A 16,698-nucleotide genomic window follows, 5' to 3' on the forward strand; every position below is an offset into this window, starting at 1 on the left:
AACTAAACATTTTCAGATCAAGTTAAATGACATTTCACAATTCTCGGATGGGTTCGAAGATTGACACCAGCCTTGAAAACACCTGCACATGTTTGTTTGCATTCTTCCTTGCATGCGGAGCTTTCACTTCCTAGTTCCAAATACCAAAATGCATGTCAGGTTAAACTCCATCGGTCCTACTTAACTTATTTTAAGAAATATTACCTGTATCTCCCAATGGAAATTTTAACTCGACTTGAAGATAACGGACCAGCGAAAGTTACTTCAGAACTTTTCGATCAGGGGGCGCGGCTTTATTGTTGTAAACTTTTCAAAAGTTACCACTCAAAATTTAAAAGTAGTCAAAATTGTCGCTGATTCTTTGGAGGATTTTTTTTTAATGCAATCTGAAAAGTTGCTATACTGTATCCAGCAACAAGAGTGCCAAGTGCAAGCAGCAACCAGGAAGCAGTTCAGGTGAAGTTGTCTGACGCTGCCTCCGCCCCCAAATGCTTCAGGCGGACTGTCAGAAGAAAGTACAGGAAGACGACTGAGCCGCCTCTTCATCGCTGTCATGCCGGAATTGAAAAGTTGACTCGACCCGTATCGAGCATGGAAAGTCAAGTGGAAGCCTCAGTAGTGCCAGGGCAGCATTGACGAAGCACCCCCCGTAGTCTGAATCAATCTAAAAGTGGACTTTTCGGTCGAGGTTTTTACCTAGTGTAGCCAGACAAAGTAACCTAGCTAAAGCTAACGCTAACCGTGTTTGGTCCGAAGTTTGGTGAACTAAACTCATATCGTAACGAACTTATGTTTACTTTACACGCGGTGCCGTTCGCTGAAGTCTTGGTTTGTATTTTTTAAAGAACTTCTGAATGCTTATTTTGTTTACGTCCCGACGACGACGAGCAGCGCTTTGAATTTCCCTCCTTCTGGAAGACAGACAGGCGGCTTAGCGAGGAGTTCACTCGGCGAGTTTGGCTCCTGACCAGATCATTAGCAACCCAGTGCTAATTGTGGCTAGTTAGCCTGGGCATCACCCCAGGCCCAAGGAGATTGTTATTATTATGACTTGGCTTCTACTGTTTCGGTAGTTCGTCAGAACAGTCATTTGCTTCAAGTGTTGTTTTTTCGTCAGCGAGTTTACCTCCACGCGGAGACTATTTTGACTTCTAGTTGAAGGAAGAGGATTAACTTTTCAAATATGGATCCACACACGGGATACGCCGCCTCGGGTCCTGGTCCCAAGAAAGACAAGAAGTCCAAGAAGGGCTACGAGGATGGAGAGCCAAAAAAGAAATTTGTAAGTATCCAATTAGCCTCATTTGCTGGCAATTCACATTGTGCTTTGGGTTCATGGTTTCGCAGTTCATGACATGTCGCTTGTCGTTGTTTAAACACGCGTTTTAAGTGAAACTATAAACTATAAAGCTACCAAGCGTTCAACCTGCAATTGCGGTTACGTTCCAACCCACGATGTTTGTACTCTGACATGTTGTCATATATCTCTGACGTATCATACAAGAGGAAGTGTTAAAATAGAAGGAAGGACCTGCCTCCCTTAGTTAGCAATTTGCACCCAGTTGTTTCACTTGAAAACATAAACTTCCATTTCTTTGTTTTATTTTTATTATTTTTATTTATTTTTTATCAAAAAGCTACAATGTATATTTATGTATAGCTGTATTGCCTTTAATTACTCTATAATCAATATCACATGGAATACTGTGTTAATTGAACTTGCAATGACGAGGTTAACTCATAAATTTTTCTTCATTACCTCATGCGGACTTAGCATGTAATTCACTTGAGGTGTCTGTCTATATAGGAGCAGTGGTGCCTGTCACCAGCCAAGGCTCACTTGTGTTGCATAACTCAGCTCCCAGTCATGTCTAGCAACAGGTGAAAAGCTCACACACACTGACAATCAGTAACCATAGAGAAGCAACGGGGAACACATCACAAAGTAAACAGTAGTACCACATACACGTTTGACTTAAATAATACTCAAACTAAACTTTTTGATCCTGGCAAGTAGTATTCCACAACTTTTGTGTCGTGCCTGTTTATTGTTGTAAATGTTTTATTGTTGTAAATGCTTCATTACAGTTTTTCTTTACTCTATGCTTTTCCATTTGGAAATAGAAAAGGTGGTGCTACAGACGTCACAAAATGTTTCAGGAATGCCAATATATGCATATTTCTGATGAAGTACGAGTAAACATGAGTCACAGACCGAAATCTGTTGTGCCCAGAGCTAACACTGAGTACACGAGTCTGTGTTTGCACGACTACGGTGTCCTCCATAGACTTGAGCTATGTCCTTGACGCCAGCATTCTGATGTTTGAATCTGGCCTGATAGAATCTTTATTATGCAACACACACACACATACCAGATGTTAGATCTTAAACTGGAAAGGTTTGAAGAAACTCTGTGTTTAAAGATAGTTGTGTCATTGTGTAAAATAAAATAAGTCTATAGTCAGGATCCTTGCTATCAAACACAAACAATCCCAGAGTGTTGGTCATCCTTCTGTTTGTTCAGATTAAGAATAGAAAATAATAGAAATTCAATTAATCAGTTCCAGGGTCTGTCGTTTAAAAAACAAAACAAAAAAACTCTTAGTTTTAGTAATACTTTAACACTCATTATATGTGGCAATCATGTTGAGGGAGGATTACAACATTTCATATGTACCCTACCACTACATTGCAGTAAGTTCCATGCATGGTTCTATGACCCGATTTGCAAAATTGCAGCTGTAATTGCTCGTCAAAAATGCTCTATGTCATATCACATGAGCTTTTACAACCACAATATACATTTCTGGGTAGGTATGAGCCAGATTCATTCCACAGCTGGCAGTGGGTGCTGACGGACATTCGCGCTTGCACAAAAAAAAAGTTGTAATATCTCTGTGAGGCCCAGTTCTAAGTGGCCGTGGTTGAGGACTGCACTGTACTACACTACATATGTACAGTGTGCTGGAGCATCTAGCCATATACTGTAGCATACAAAGTGTATAGTGTGATTTGGGAGTGGATTTTCACTCCCGTCCTATCCCACTCCAATAGAAAAATAGATAAATGAATCCCATCCCAGTCCTGGACCATCGTAAAAAAAAAGAAAAAAATCCTCTCCCATCCGCTTCTGGTGGAATTGACTCCCATCCGCTTCTGGTGGAATTGACTCCCATCCCGCCCTGTCTCACCATCGCTGTTTCAAGAAATCCAGCACAACCGGAATCACCATTGCCTTGTGTGTGATGTAGTTCTTTTGGCCACCGTTGGTGTGTACGCATATGGAAATACAAATGGCTGCATTTGTCTAGCACCATCCTAATCTAATGATCAAAGGTAAAGTTGACTCCAATCCTGTGGGATCTCCCCCCCCCCCCGCCCCCTCAAAAAAAGTCATCCACCTCTAGTCAGTGCAAAGGTACTGTAGTTCCAAGCAACTAAGCTTCTGTATGAATTGCCATGTGTATAGAGAAGTATTTCCCATTATGGCTGTGTTATATTGTGTGTAACATGGAGCATGTGGCTCATCTCGGCAATAAGTGGACTCTCTTGTCAAGCATAAAATCTTGCCAGCATGTGCCTTCGTGCAACAGTGCATCCACTTCCTGGGGGAACCACCTCAGCAAAAGCCTAATTTAACATAATGACTCAAGTCCATAAAAGTGAGGCGGTCTAAATAAAATGTAGATACAGTACATGCTTCCATATTTCTTTATATTTTTCTACATTTTTTGCACCACAGAACTCACTGTTCTGTGAGACTTTAGGGCTGAATTGGTATGTGGTCTGTTCGGTGGATTTCAGTTACTAATTTAAAAAAACATGTAATAATACTAGGGATAAGCAATTAAACGAAATGTTATTGTCATTTTGATTATGGCGTCACGATCATAATGTTACAATTTAAGAAAAATTATTAATGTTCTCTAAGGTGTCATATTGGGATAGTTTTTAAAATATATATTTTTAAACAAAAACAACAAACAAAAAGGGCAACTTGGATGCACTTTATTTTTCTCTTTAATACATTGCCGAGGTATCTGATTAGACCTTGGTATCGGCAGATGCTCAAAAACAGGTGGCTCGGACTCAGACTTTTTTTTGTCCAAATCCTCTGATTTCAGCATATCAACAGTAATTGTTTACTGATTTATGTAGTCCTTCATGAAAAAAGACTAATTATCTTCTGTGTTTTATCAAAATAAGAAATTTGCAAACATCTGTTCTTACTTTGGAAAACAATGACCGAACCGGTAACATAGTACATCAATAGCCTTTTTTTTTAATCACCATACGGAAGTACGAAATAAACACCAATCAATATAGTTAATAAACAGAAATCAGTGGAATTGTTTTTGTAATACACGTTAACTCATTTGCTCCCAAAAACGTATAAATACGTTCTATTTAAAATGTTTTAAGTGTCCCAAAGACATATTTATGCGTTTTTAATGTTTTTTTTTTTTTTTAATGCTAGAGCATACAGAAGGCTATGATGCAGCCTCTCAACTGCAAAGAACGATTTAAGAAATGGTAGTTTTTACACAAATGGCCAACAGGTGGCAGCAGAGCATAGGAAATGAACCAGGACCATGTTGAAAAAACCCTCAATTACTCAGAATTCTAAATAGATTTGTGAATAATGATGAAATTTAGCTATATTCTAATGCAAATTGCTGCAAAACGGAAACATATAGAAATATAATTTTTTTTCCTGATGAAAGAAGAGACTTTAATATTTCTTTTGGTAGGTTTAATGTTTTTATAGCAATAGAACACAATGCTCCATGGGTCTTGCTAAATCAGTCAAAATCCAGTAAAACAGCTGGAGTGAAGGGGATTATTTTAGTGAAAATGGCTGTGAGTGAATGAGTTAATGAATTAATCACATTAGATGATTAATCGATTGAATAAGCGATACATTAATCAATTCTAAAAAGATTCGATAATGACAGCACTACTTCCTATTTTTGGATTGATATGATCGGATTGATATGATGCTCTGCTAGCAGCTTAATAATATAAGCACCTTCTGATTTACCTTCATACTTATTGTCTAATTTCTGCTCCGTCGTCTGATTTATTACTTGCAGAATAGCGTACATAATATGCATCATCATTAGTGTGACTTATTACGGTTGTCAAGGTTGCAGTAGCATCTAAGGGTGCTCTTTATAGTAATAGATAAATATTGAATAGCCTTTTATGTTTTAATTAGGTCTGCCTTGTTCCTGTGTTATTATTCAACAAAGGTGGAAAAGCTGGGGAAAGGGCATGTGTACCTTATCAATGTAGATGTATAGTGAGAGCCATAGGTAACTGTTACATGGAAGAAATGTGGTTTTGGGTGCTAGACTCAATCTAAAAATGAGCAGAGAGGGTAATTTCTTCCTGCACTTTAATTTTCCTCTATTCCTGTCCAGAGCTTTTTAAGATGTTTGTTCATATTCTGAAGCATATTTCGTGTGATTTCTTTCAAATTGTGATTTTGCATCATACACTCTGACTTTAGTGTGCATTGGAATAAGCGGTTTCATCTGAGTTGATCTGACAACTGGATCAAGATAGTTTTGGTTAATCACACAATACCTTTGTGGAGGTGTACATTCTGCAATTTATCTACAAAAAAGACATCATTTATATTTTCTATTAGTAGAGGCGTAACAAAAAACGATTTGAAGCAGAAAACCGGAGCTACGTATCAAATCGTCTTTTATGGGAGAGATACATCTGACAAAGAAATGGCATATTTCCAGTACTAGCAAGTTCATTCAAATGTATGTAAAATGGCAACAAAAATATTGAACGGGGTATTGGTTTGCCTTGAACGCATGCTTTGTTGTTGTTCTCTTTCTAATCGCAAGGAATCATGCACTTTGTAGTACAGGAATGACCTATGCGGCGTGCCGGCCTACTCGCTAAATGAGCCTCATTTGAATACATTAATTTCACCATGGCATTTTCACGTTATTTTCTGTTTTTACAGCGAAAATGCCACAGTGTGTATCTATACATTACAAACATATTATATGTGTAGTGTTCCCTCGTTTTCCGCTGGGGTTACGTTCCAATAAATACCCGCAATAAATGAAATCCACGAAGTAGTTAGCTTTATGTTTCACATTTATTATAAATGTTTCAAGCATGTAAAATCCCTCACGACACAGTTTATACACTTTTCTCATCGAGGCATTTACATTTTCTCACATTCCTCTCTTGTAAACCTTCATAAAATAGGTACATTAATGGGGAAAAAACGCATGCAAAATTGCACTAAACACAAATCCGCGAAACAACGAGGCCGCGAAAAGTGAACCTGCGTTTCAGCGAGGGAACACTATACAGTATGTCCGTGCTTGCATTCAATCCAGAAATACTCAAGCAGAGGTAAGCAAACATGACAATGCAGCAAAGAACCACACTTTTGGAGAGAGGAGGTAACTAATTTAGCTTGGTGATAATGAAGTTGTCCGTGTGTCACACTTTCGAAAGAGATATTCCAATTGCGCACAATGACCAATATCCATGTACAGTATAGGGGAGTAACTCTGTCCAATCAAGCATGTAAACAATTGAGACTAAGATAAAACATTTCAGTGTTTTCCACCATTCATTTGAACTATAACCCGAACAACTTGCGATTGGGGAAAAATTGACTTTTTTTTTAACAGGGGTGTGTAGATTTTTATAGCCACTGTATATGTAAATCTAGCACAGTGGTTACTTCCATATAGTGATAAAGGTTTCGTATTCTGTGCTTATGGATGTTGTCAGACCACTGTTTGGCTTTTCTCAACGCCTGTTCTGACTGGATGTGAGATCAGAGTTATGTAATGAGGGTGCTGTTGACCAATTTGTTGAGGCAGGCGATCCAAGGAATGCAGTAACTATACAAGTGAAATGCCGTACTCAGATTGGACTCCACTTCACCTGGTTTATCCTTTCAATCATTTACGTAATATCTTTTTCTCCTGTAGTTTAAAGTTACTGGTTGCTTTTTACCTCCTTGGATGCTCTGTATTTAGAAAATCCAATACCAAATATCCAGTAATTATCTCTCCCACACTTCTGAGCAAAATAAAGAGGGATTATTTAGTCATTTGGGTCTACCATATGCAAATGAGCTATTATTTTAAACGTATCCTCGTTTTGCCTGTGGCTGTAAACATGACAAAACATTTTCAGACTACATAATGTTTGTATAGGATACTCTTTCACCTCTTTCTTTATATTTATAATCAGACTTAAATGTGGTTTTGTACACCAACAAATAAATGTCATGTATATTTACTTTTAAGAACAAACACACTTTCATCGGAATAGCTTGACACTTCATTTTGCAGAGAGGCGTTAATAACTGTTAGCGGTGTAAACAAATAAATACTTTTCATATAATATTTGTATGATCCATTATGTCGCAGGGCCACAGTGGCCTTTCTTGTTGCAGTCCTGGTGAGGTGCGTATTACATTTGTTAGACCTGCCACAATAATAAAGTCACAATTCAATTGATCATGTCTTTATTTTCAAGAAAAACCATTACAAGCAGACTGTTCAGAGTGTTTACTTATTTATGGGCATATTAAAAGCCCACTACTTGTTAATGTTAGCAGTGTTAAGAATACACATTTGTACATTGTACATGTGGACCTGCAGGCATATGCGATATGAGCGGAGGGCTGTGTCAGGAAGTTGTGCAAAAATAGCAAACAGGATCTACTCTTATTCTTCCCCATTATTGAATACGCTTATCTCTCCCCACTTGCCGGTCCCTTGTGCAAGGAGGTACTAGCAGACGGCTAATAAAAATGCTTACACCCTCTCTCAAAACTGTGGAGGTCAGAATACTTTCGAGGTCTGGTTGATGTTAAAAACAGTGGATAGTTTTATTACTTGACACAGGGCAGGTTTGAAACATTCCGGATCACGCTTCTTAACAGTATTACCTTAACTTACCTCAATAAAAACAGTTTTCTACTGCAGAATTATGCAAAGTTATATTTTCCCTCTGACATATTGTTCTATCAATCATTCCATCGATTAATCAGATGCAATTTTACTTTGCATTGAAGTAAATTTCAAAACCGCTTTCCCTATAGGTGTTTATAAACAAGCTGTTGTTGTTAATATGGTATTGTTTAGTGGTTAAAAACAACAACAAAACAACAGTTAAGCAATATCACACAAGAGGGATGGACGTACCTTTTTGAAATTGATTCCGTTACTGATGTGATTTGTCATTGTTTTCCAAACAGTAAAAGTAGATGTTTGCTGCAAATGTCTTATTTTGAATCAACACAAAATATAATCATGGTTGCTTTCACGAAGCGCTGCAGAAATCAGAACAAAGGCTAAAATTGCATGATTCGGACAGTTTTACGCTCAATTCACACTGATTGCGTAACGGACGCGGTGCGTTTTCCCTACGGCCGCCGCAAAGAATAGAAAGCATCCGAGTCTGCGTGTCAATTCACACCAGCTGCACACGTATGCGGTGCGGTTCCGATGCGGCGATGCGGAAGGTTTCCGCTAGCGTTATATTTTTTACGGACGCCGCATGCTTTACACAAGCCGGACAGGAAGTCGAGCGTCGGCATCAAGGTCGATTCGGTATATTTCAAAATAAAAACAATTAATTTTTTGGGGGAGGGAAGCTAGCTAGCGACATAGTATGACATGAGTTGGACATTTAAGACAAAAAGCTCAGAATAAATAAAAATTATAAAAAAGTAAATTAAACATGACAAAATAACACTATTTAAACACAAAACGTACTTACCCATGGTAGAAGAGCCATGGTAGAAGTCCCAGAAATAATGTCCAAAAGCATATCGATGTGACAACAGGCAAGTGTGGCTATTGTTTACAAATAGGACTCTACATGGTTGTTATCGTGTGAACTCAACTCTCCAGCGTGAACCCCCGTGATCTTGTGGTCTGGTGGGTGAATATTTCCGGACACGGACAGCTCACGCAGCGCAGTGTGAATTGCAGTCCGTGCGGATGCCGTATGGAAAGTGCACGGCGTCAGTTCCGCAGTCAGTGTGAATTGGGCATTAAAGGAACAGTAACATGAAAAATCAACATTTTGGAGCTTTTAGCCATGTTTAAATGCTAATTCCTCACCAAAAACCTCACCAAAGTGGTGTTTTCCTCCATTCGCCACTCTAAGAAGTTCTAGACCATTCTGCTGTCCAAGCACCACCCCTCCCAACCTGAGAAAACGAGTGGGTGCTCACTGTATGACGTCATTAGGTGCCGACCCACCCCCACACTGCCTCTGCAAACTAAACGCACGCCCAATTTCTCTGAGACCTCCATGAGATAGTGACAAAAGTAGCCCTTATCAGTAAACATTCTGTCCAAATGAATTCAAAGCAACTAATTATTCTTCACATTTGCAATGCCAAAGTGCAATGACAATTGGCCGTCTTAAAATCCCAGAAAAGGTTCTGGCTCACCCTGTAAGCAGAAGGTCCCCGATTCACGGCCCGATCAAGTTTTTTCCCCCCTTGTCCTTCTTTCTTCTTTCCTCTCTCTTCTCGCTTTTCCTCCCCTCCTCCTCCATGATTTCTTGCGGCAAGGAGCCGTTTTGTTTCAAATGTTTATTAAAGAATTGATGACTTGCGTGGCCAATCAGAGTGCTCAAACGCAGAGCTTCAGCAGCAGGCTGCTGCCGGCTCGCTCGGGGCGCTGCAACCACACGGGGTGAGGCGGGGTTTTACTGAACCGGGCGTTTTACTTTTGCGTTAGAAGAAGAACCAGCAAAACACATAATATTTCAGTCCACTTGAGGTTGCCATTCTACGTTGTACACTGTAGTATCTATGACTTTGAATGTGTGCAACTTTAAAAAGTGGGTGCTCGCCTGCTTAGTGACATGTCCAGCAGGGAACGAGAGTGTTAGCTCAATCGAGCCTGTCTGTGCATTGGGTCCCCGGGCATCAGTTATGGCTGTTGGAGTTTGCATAATATGCTTATTACATAGTCGGTCTGGGCGATTTTTGCCCAAAAAGAATATCTCAGATTTTTTTTCCCCCACTAAAAAATTATTTGTTTTCTTACGAGTACTGTGCTTGCGGCTAGGTGGCACATACCTGTGCTAGACGTGGCCGTACAACACAGGTATTGACTAAACAGTCAGATTAAACAGTCAGGCCCTAATTACTAGTTGAGCAGCTCGCACCTACCCTGCTTTCTTCAAACAAAAACTAATGCGAGCATGCAAGTTCCCAATTGCTGAATTGTGAATCCGCGGGAGTTCACTCACTGTGTATCTTTTCATCCCTAACTGCAGTATTATTGGACTGCACGGTCTCTTTTCTGACACTTTTCTTATTTGCCCCAGTCTCTTCTAAAAGGAAATTAATCCCTTACTATGGCCTCAAACCAACAAACTCGTATGTTGCTGTATGCTGCATGGTCTTCACAATTTCAAATCCTGCATCTGTTTATGCAAATATTTTGGATCAGCACGCTTTGATTTGTATGAAAATTTATTTATTTATCTGAAACTTCAGGCTTATAACTGAACCACTGCATTTAACAAACAGGTTGCAGTCTGTTTCATGTTTGTTTGAACAGCACTGGAATTAAATATTAAGGCTTAATGTTCCATTAATATAACATTCTTCCATGCTTAAAATGTGAATCCTAACCAAGACGTTTTGTTGAATATTTCCATCAAAAATTGATGTTTAAACATCGATTCGGCCGCATATTGAATTGATTTGAGAATTGTGCACTTTAATATCGTGATATATTGCAGAATCAATTTTTTTTCCCCCCACTCAATCATTTGCCTCCTTTTCTCAGATTCATGTCTCTCGTTGGTGTTTTTGATTGCCACTGAGGAAACAAAAATGAACGCAAAGAGAAACTTTGGTTGTAAAGAAAAAAAATAAAGTGGTAAGATTTTGCAAGTCTAGTGGCAGTGTGGTTGACAGTATGTCAAAGACGGGGACACTAATTGTTTAGGACAACTTCAGTTGTCTTAAAGCTTGTGTTGAATTACCAAGCAAATCCTATTTTATACTGATAGAACACACAGCCTGTCTGTCACATAGCCAGTGAGCCTACAGATTTCTACCTGAAGGCAGAAGTACTTTCAAAAGTGCAATTTAGAGATAATTCAAGAATGTCTGCAAACGTTTGCTCTTTTATCAGTTGTTTAATCTGTTTGTTTCTCTGTTTGCCTTTAATTTTTTGTCTTGTGTTCTTTAAATAATTTCAGTAAGATAAGATAATAGTAAGATTATTTCTTTAGTTTTATTTTAAATGTAATAATGTACTAATTGTTAAGCACATTGAGTTGCATTGTGTATGAAATTTGCTCTATAAATCTTCCTTTCCTTATATACAGTATATCAACTTACATGTGCCAGTGTTCCTGATAAATCAACATATTCGAGGTGCATTACTTTCTTTAAATGAAAACGCAACAAAAAGCAGCTTTCTGTGTGTCATTTCCTGCTTTTAAGTTTGTCTGGGTGTGTCTGCGTGAAAACGTTTCCCTCCATGTGATGTAATTCAGCTTACAATGTTGCCTTGGCAACATGGTAAGCAAAAGCAACTCTCATGGTTAGCTTGATGGCATACTGAATCACCACCACCACCATCTTATTCTCAACCACAATCTTCTCAAACTGCTACTCTGTTTATAGCAGTCAGACTTTCAAAACAAGATGACAATCTTGTGTTCCTCTGAAACTTGTTTTATTAGCACTTCTACTAGGTATGGTAGGTATACTTAAATGCTACTTGAAGCACTGTGTTAGGTTTATTTTAATTCTTTGCATTTGACTGCATTCCTTGAAAAGTGTTTACAACTGTCAGATATTTTCAATGGTATTTATTTGACCACTTAATATTTTTTTATTAAACCTTTTTCTCTATCTTATTGTGTATTCTTTATACAAATGTACTCTACTAAAATATGAATAAACAGAAAATAATCTCAGGAAAATGACCATTCATTTCTTGTAATTTTAAGGAAAAATACTATATTGGAAAATATTGTTATCGAGAAATAAAATTACCTGGTTTAGGATATATATTTTTCACACACCTTTAAAGGGTCGTCATCAGGTATCCATATTTTGTTGTCATTTATTTTTATTACAATGTCAAGCTCTTCTTTATTGTCCACATTTTCGTGTAAATTACTTGACTTGGGATTTGGATGAATTTCCAAAAGCAATTTTATTTGCAGCCTATAGTACACTTTAATTAGGTTAAATGTTCCACTTTAAAAGCTTTTCTGGCCTGAGATCTCTAGATGAACATTTGTATGTGTAGCCTGACACCTTGTGGACATGATCGGCTATTACACACAAAAATGTGAACGGCCCTGCTTCTACCACGAAGACGATTTGTAATCAATCTTATCCATACAATTGTCACTTTTAAGATTTTATTGTCTGTGATTTCAATGTATTAGTTTCTATTTATGACTGCTTTGGTTATAATTAAACAACAATCTCCACCTGTCCCTCACTGATTGACTGAAACAATTATAGTTTACAGTTAATTCTGTCTAATTGATTTTTCTTCTTCTCCCACTCAACATGCCTCTCTTGTTGCCTTGTTTCCATTCTGAAATCTGTTTTATGTTTATAATTTTTATGGCAATCTCTTCCTCCCTTTTTTGCCCATTCTTCATCCGTAGACACTGAAACGTCTGATTCCAGATGAGGTAGGTTTTATAAATGAATGACACCATCACCAGTCTGCTTGCCTCATTCATCTTGTCATTTGTTAAAAAACAAACTCACCTTGCCACTGTTTGTTTGTCACAATCTAATCCACCCTAACACACTTGTTCATAAACATACTTGTCGTTTAGTGCTCTCGTGTTGGGTTGCATGCTTTTGAAGATAGATGCACATTAACCACTGGGAAGTTTCTACAACTTATTTCCCATTTGGCAGTAAACAACACATACACTTTGTGCACCCAAGGGAAATTAGTATATTTGTTGTTTAATAACAATTCCTCTGCACACTTGCATGTTCTATCACCAACACGTTGACTTTGTTTGGCAGTTTGTTGTGATACATGTTTAAATCCCTAATCAATCTTATGGAGTTGTTGAAATGAGGTTTCCATTGATGTACAAAACATCCTAAAAGCTATTTATTCATAAATCAACTCAGTTGTATAACAGACCACAAGATGATTAGGGATTACTTGCTGCCTTGTTCCTATTTGGAATATTTTTATATAGCTTTTCATTCTCCACTCCCCAATCTAACTTGTGTCATGTTGCCTTCAAATCTAGTTGGAACGTTTCACCAGCATGAGGATAAAGAAGGACAAGGAGAAACCGAGCCATGTCTCAGGTCAGCGGCATTCTGCAGCCGCCAACTATGAAATCAACGCTGCTAGTGCCACGCTGTTCGACTGCACAGATGAATATGTCCTGGAACTTTTTGAACAGATGCTGGTGAGAAAGCACAATGATAAGTGTGCAATAGCAGCATATGGTGTTTGAGCGAGTCATCATCTCCAGTTTGGTTTATCTTACGTGAATAAAGACCCTTCTGTCTTTTAATGCCTTTCACAGTAAAATGTGACACCACAGTCTCATGTGATGTCGTTATTAAATAAGTACAAAATAAAACCTTTTCTAGAGTGCATTACCTTATAGTACAATTAATGTCTTCAAAATGTAATATGTCTTGAAAGGATAAAGATACCTGCACTAATATTGACTTGACTCTTAACATCCTACTGTACTGAAGTGTTAGTGGACCCACCTGAATGTTTGAAAATAATATTTATTTCTTGTTTACCTGCTCAAGTTAACTGATTTTTCATCATGCTATCAAATTAATGTAATCAATTTTGTTTGTATTGTTTAGGTGGATATGAACCTGAATGAGGAGAAACAGCAGCCTCTCAGGGAAAAAGACATCACAATTAAACGTGAAATGGTCTCCCAATACCTCCACACCTCTAAAGCGGTCAGTAAAAGGTCAATTTCAAGTAATTGAAGTAAATCAGGACATCTTGGTTGTTAAAATTCAGCACAATTCTCCAGTTTCATTTTTTTTTTTTGTATGTATTTTTTTTATACATGATTTTCACAATGAACTCTGATCAATTGACTTTGTATTGAGAAAGTCGTTGTCGGTGTTCTTGGCCTCTACCAGATGGTATTAAAGCCTCGTACAGTCATCCTTCACGATATCATGGTCCAATTATATTGTGTTTTTTAAATCGTGTATATCTATCGCAGGATCGTGCAATGATCATTTTTCCACATGGACTAATGTTACTGTAAACTCACTTTGCAATAAGCACCAACCAGCGGGAATGAGTGTCTAAAAGATGGAGAATGTCCCAAGTGTGGCATCATTTTATACTTAAAAAAACAAAAACGGAGTGCAATGTCTACTGCAAAGCAGAACTGTCTCACACACTGTCTCTCCAGTAAACATCATTAGCTAATGTAATAATATCTTGCCACCGCTAGTTAAAATGCATTGTAATTGTTCAATAGGCGGTCAAGGATAGACACGACCTCTGGTGCACTTTCAATCTTTTTTTTTGAATCAACAGTAAAAAAGTAAACGTGAAACGAGCATGTTCATGCACTAGCTGAGCTGACAACAGCCAATACTGTACTACTCTCTCTTTTGCAGACTCCCATGTTACACAAGCCGCCAAGATCGGCCTTTTAAAGTCACACATTCAAAGTCACTTACAGTGTACACCTGCACCTCACATACATATTTTGTATTGGTATTATTTAAATTAATATGAAGTGTATATAAGAGTATGGGAAAAACATTAACATTTGGTTCCATACTTTTTTTGACAGGTTGAAACACACCAAATTACATTCGTAAGAACATTTGAATACACTGATCTTACTGGCTGTTTTGGTGTTTGTTGTTTGTTCATCAGGGTCAAGACCAGAAAGAAAGCTCAAAGTCAGCCATGATGTATATCCAGGAGTTAAAGTCAGACTACCGGGACTCACAGCTGCTGAACTGTCTGGAATCGCTACGAGTCTCACTCAATAACAACCCTGTCAGGTGATGCACCCATCTCTACTTTTTACATCGAAGTGCATTTGATGTATTGACAATAAATAAGATGGGACAAATACACATCGTATAAAACCAAAATATTTTGTTCTAATCAAGTTGTCTTATGTCTTTTAGTTGGGTGCAGAATTTTGGAGGTGAAGGCCTGGCCCTGCTGTTAAATCTGCTCAGAAGACTGCAAGAGGAAAAAGACGAGTACCCGTAAGATACTCAAAACACGCAGTGCGTAACTGTTAATATAAATGGTGTATGTGTTAATACTGTATGTCATCCTCCTAGAATGATGGGAGTTAAATGTCAACATGAGATCATACGCTGTCTCAAAGCCTTCATGAACAACAAGGTAAGATGGCTTTATTACTTCCTTTAAAATACATCGTTCTTGTTTTAGTATGATTGGCCTTTAAAATAAAAGCAAAGTTATCATATCAGTTTGCGTTGTGTTTGTAGCTCTTCTCTCTTTGGTGTTGTTTAGCAATTCTTCCACTAGAGGGTGCGATTATCCCAAAGATTGACTCAACATTATGGTGCTTTGGTTCTCAAATATTAAACTAAAAAAATACTCTCCTAGAACCATCATGATAGATTGATGCATGGATGGATAGATAGAAAAATCCTCAAAAACAAGGCAGAGGTTTTATTCCTGCATGGTGCATTGTATATTTTGTATTACTGTATTAATGCACCACTTGAACATAAACACTGTACTAATATAGGAGGGGAAAACTGTACTTAAATAATGCTTAAATTAAAATGTTTTAAGCATAAAACCTACTATAAATAAATGGTAGACAAGATCAAATACAAAGTGTATTGTACCTAAAAGTTAACTACATCTGAACTATATTTAACAAAGGTGTACTCTCCTGGATTAAAAATAAATAAATCTTTAAGTCCTTGTAACATTTTGCACAGTTTGAACTAGGGCTGAACGATTATGGAAAATAGTGTAATTGCAATCCCCCCTAAAAATAAAAATTAATTGTGATTGCGATAACATATGCGATTGTTTTTTTAAGGTAGTTTTCAATGAATTTTACCCAACAAAAAGTTAATTATAATAAACAATATCAGATTTATTATATATTACAGGATCTTAAGATAAAGGCAAATGAAACCTTAATATCAGTTTTTTTCCATTACAATTACAGGTTTAAACTTATTACGTACTACAAGTAGTCTTGACAACATACTTGTGTCACACATGTATGGCTTAAACTGTAAATCAGTATAGAAATAAAGTGCAAATTAAAACCAAGAGCAAACAGAATAAACATGTTAGACACTCGTCTCAAGCGCTCATGAGACAAAAAAACTCACAGAAATTACGTGCACTTGTGGCGCCAGGCTTTAGTTACAGTGGTGATGTTTCTGCTCCCGCCACTCCTTTCGCTCCGTTTAAATCGCAGCTTTCACGATTAATAATCATGTTTTGTCAAATTGCGATTTAATTGCAAATGCAATTAATCGTTCAGCCCTAGGACATAGAATTCTGTGAGTCTTTTGCATATCACTAGAGGCAGACTGCATACCAGTAACGGTTTGTATACCACATTTTGAGAATCACTCCATATATGCAAATATATTGACTTCATGATTATTTGGATCCCCACTTGGTGTGATCATCTTAACCTTGCTTCTCTCC

General features: G+C 37.7%; 1 protein-coding gene across 2 annotated transcripts in view; it reads left to right on the forward strand.

Annotated features, from left to right (window-relative positions):
- Positions 1–503: 503 nt before the first annotated feature.
- Positions 504–16,698, forward strand: part of diaph1 (diaphanous related formin 1) — an 85,217-nt gene continuing 69,022 nt past the window's right edge. Inside the window, exons 1-7 of one of the 2 annotated variants that reach the window (XM_086084940.1) lie at positions 504–1,282; positions 12,668–12,694; positions 13,280–13,444; positions 13,863–13,964; positions 14,911–15,041; positions 15,171–15,254; positions 15,333–15,396. In XM_086084940.1, the coding sequence (XP_085941066.1) occupies positions 1,184–1,282; positions 12,668–12,694; positions 13,280–13,444; positions 13,863–13,964; positions 14,911–15,041; positions 15,171–15,254; positions 15,333–15,396 (672 nt within the window). In that variant the 5' untranslated portion in view covers positions 504–1,183. The remainder of the gene's footprint in view (positions 1,283–12,667; positions 12,695–13,279; positions 13,445–13,862; positions 13,965–14,910; positions 15,042–15,170; positions 15,255–15,332; positions 15,397–16,698) is intronic. The other variant, XM_086084941.1, reaches the window with a different exon arrangement.

This window comes from Leptonotus elevatus, chromosome 9 (genome assembly GCF_054856555.1).
Source record: "Leptonotus elevatus isolate MCC_2025b chromosome 9, RoL_Lele_1.0, whole genome shotgun sequence".
Lineage (NCBI taxonomy): Eukaryota > Metazoa > Chordata > Actinopteri > Syngnathiformes > Syngnathidae > Leptonotus > Leptonotus elevatus.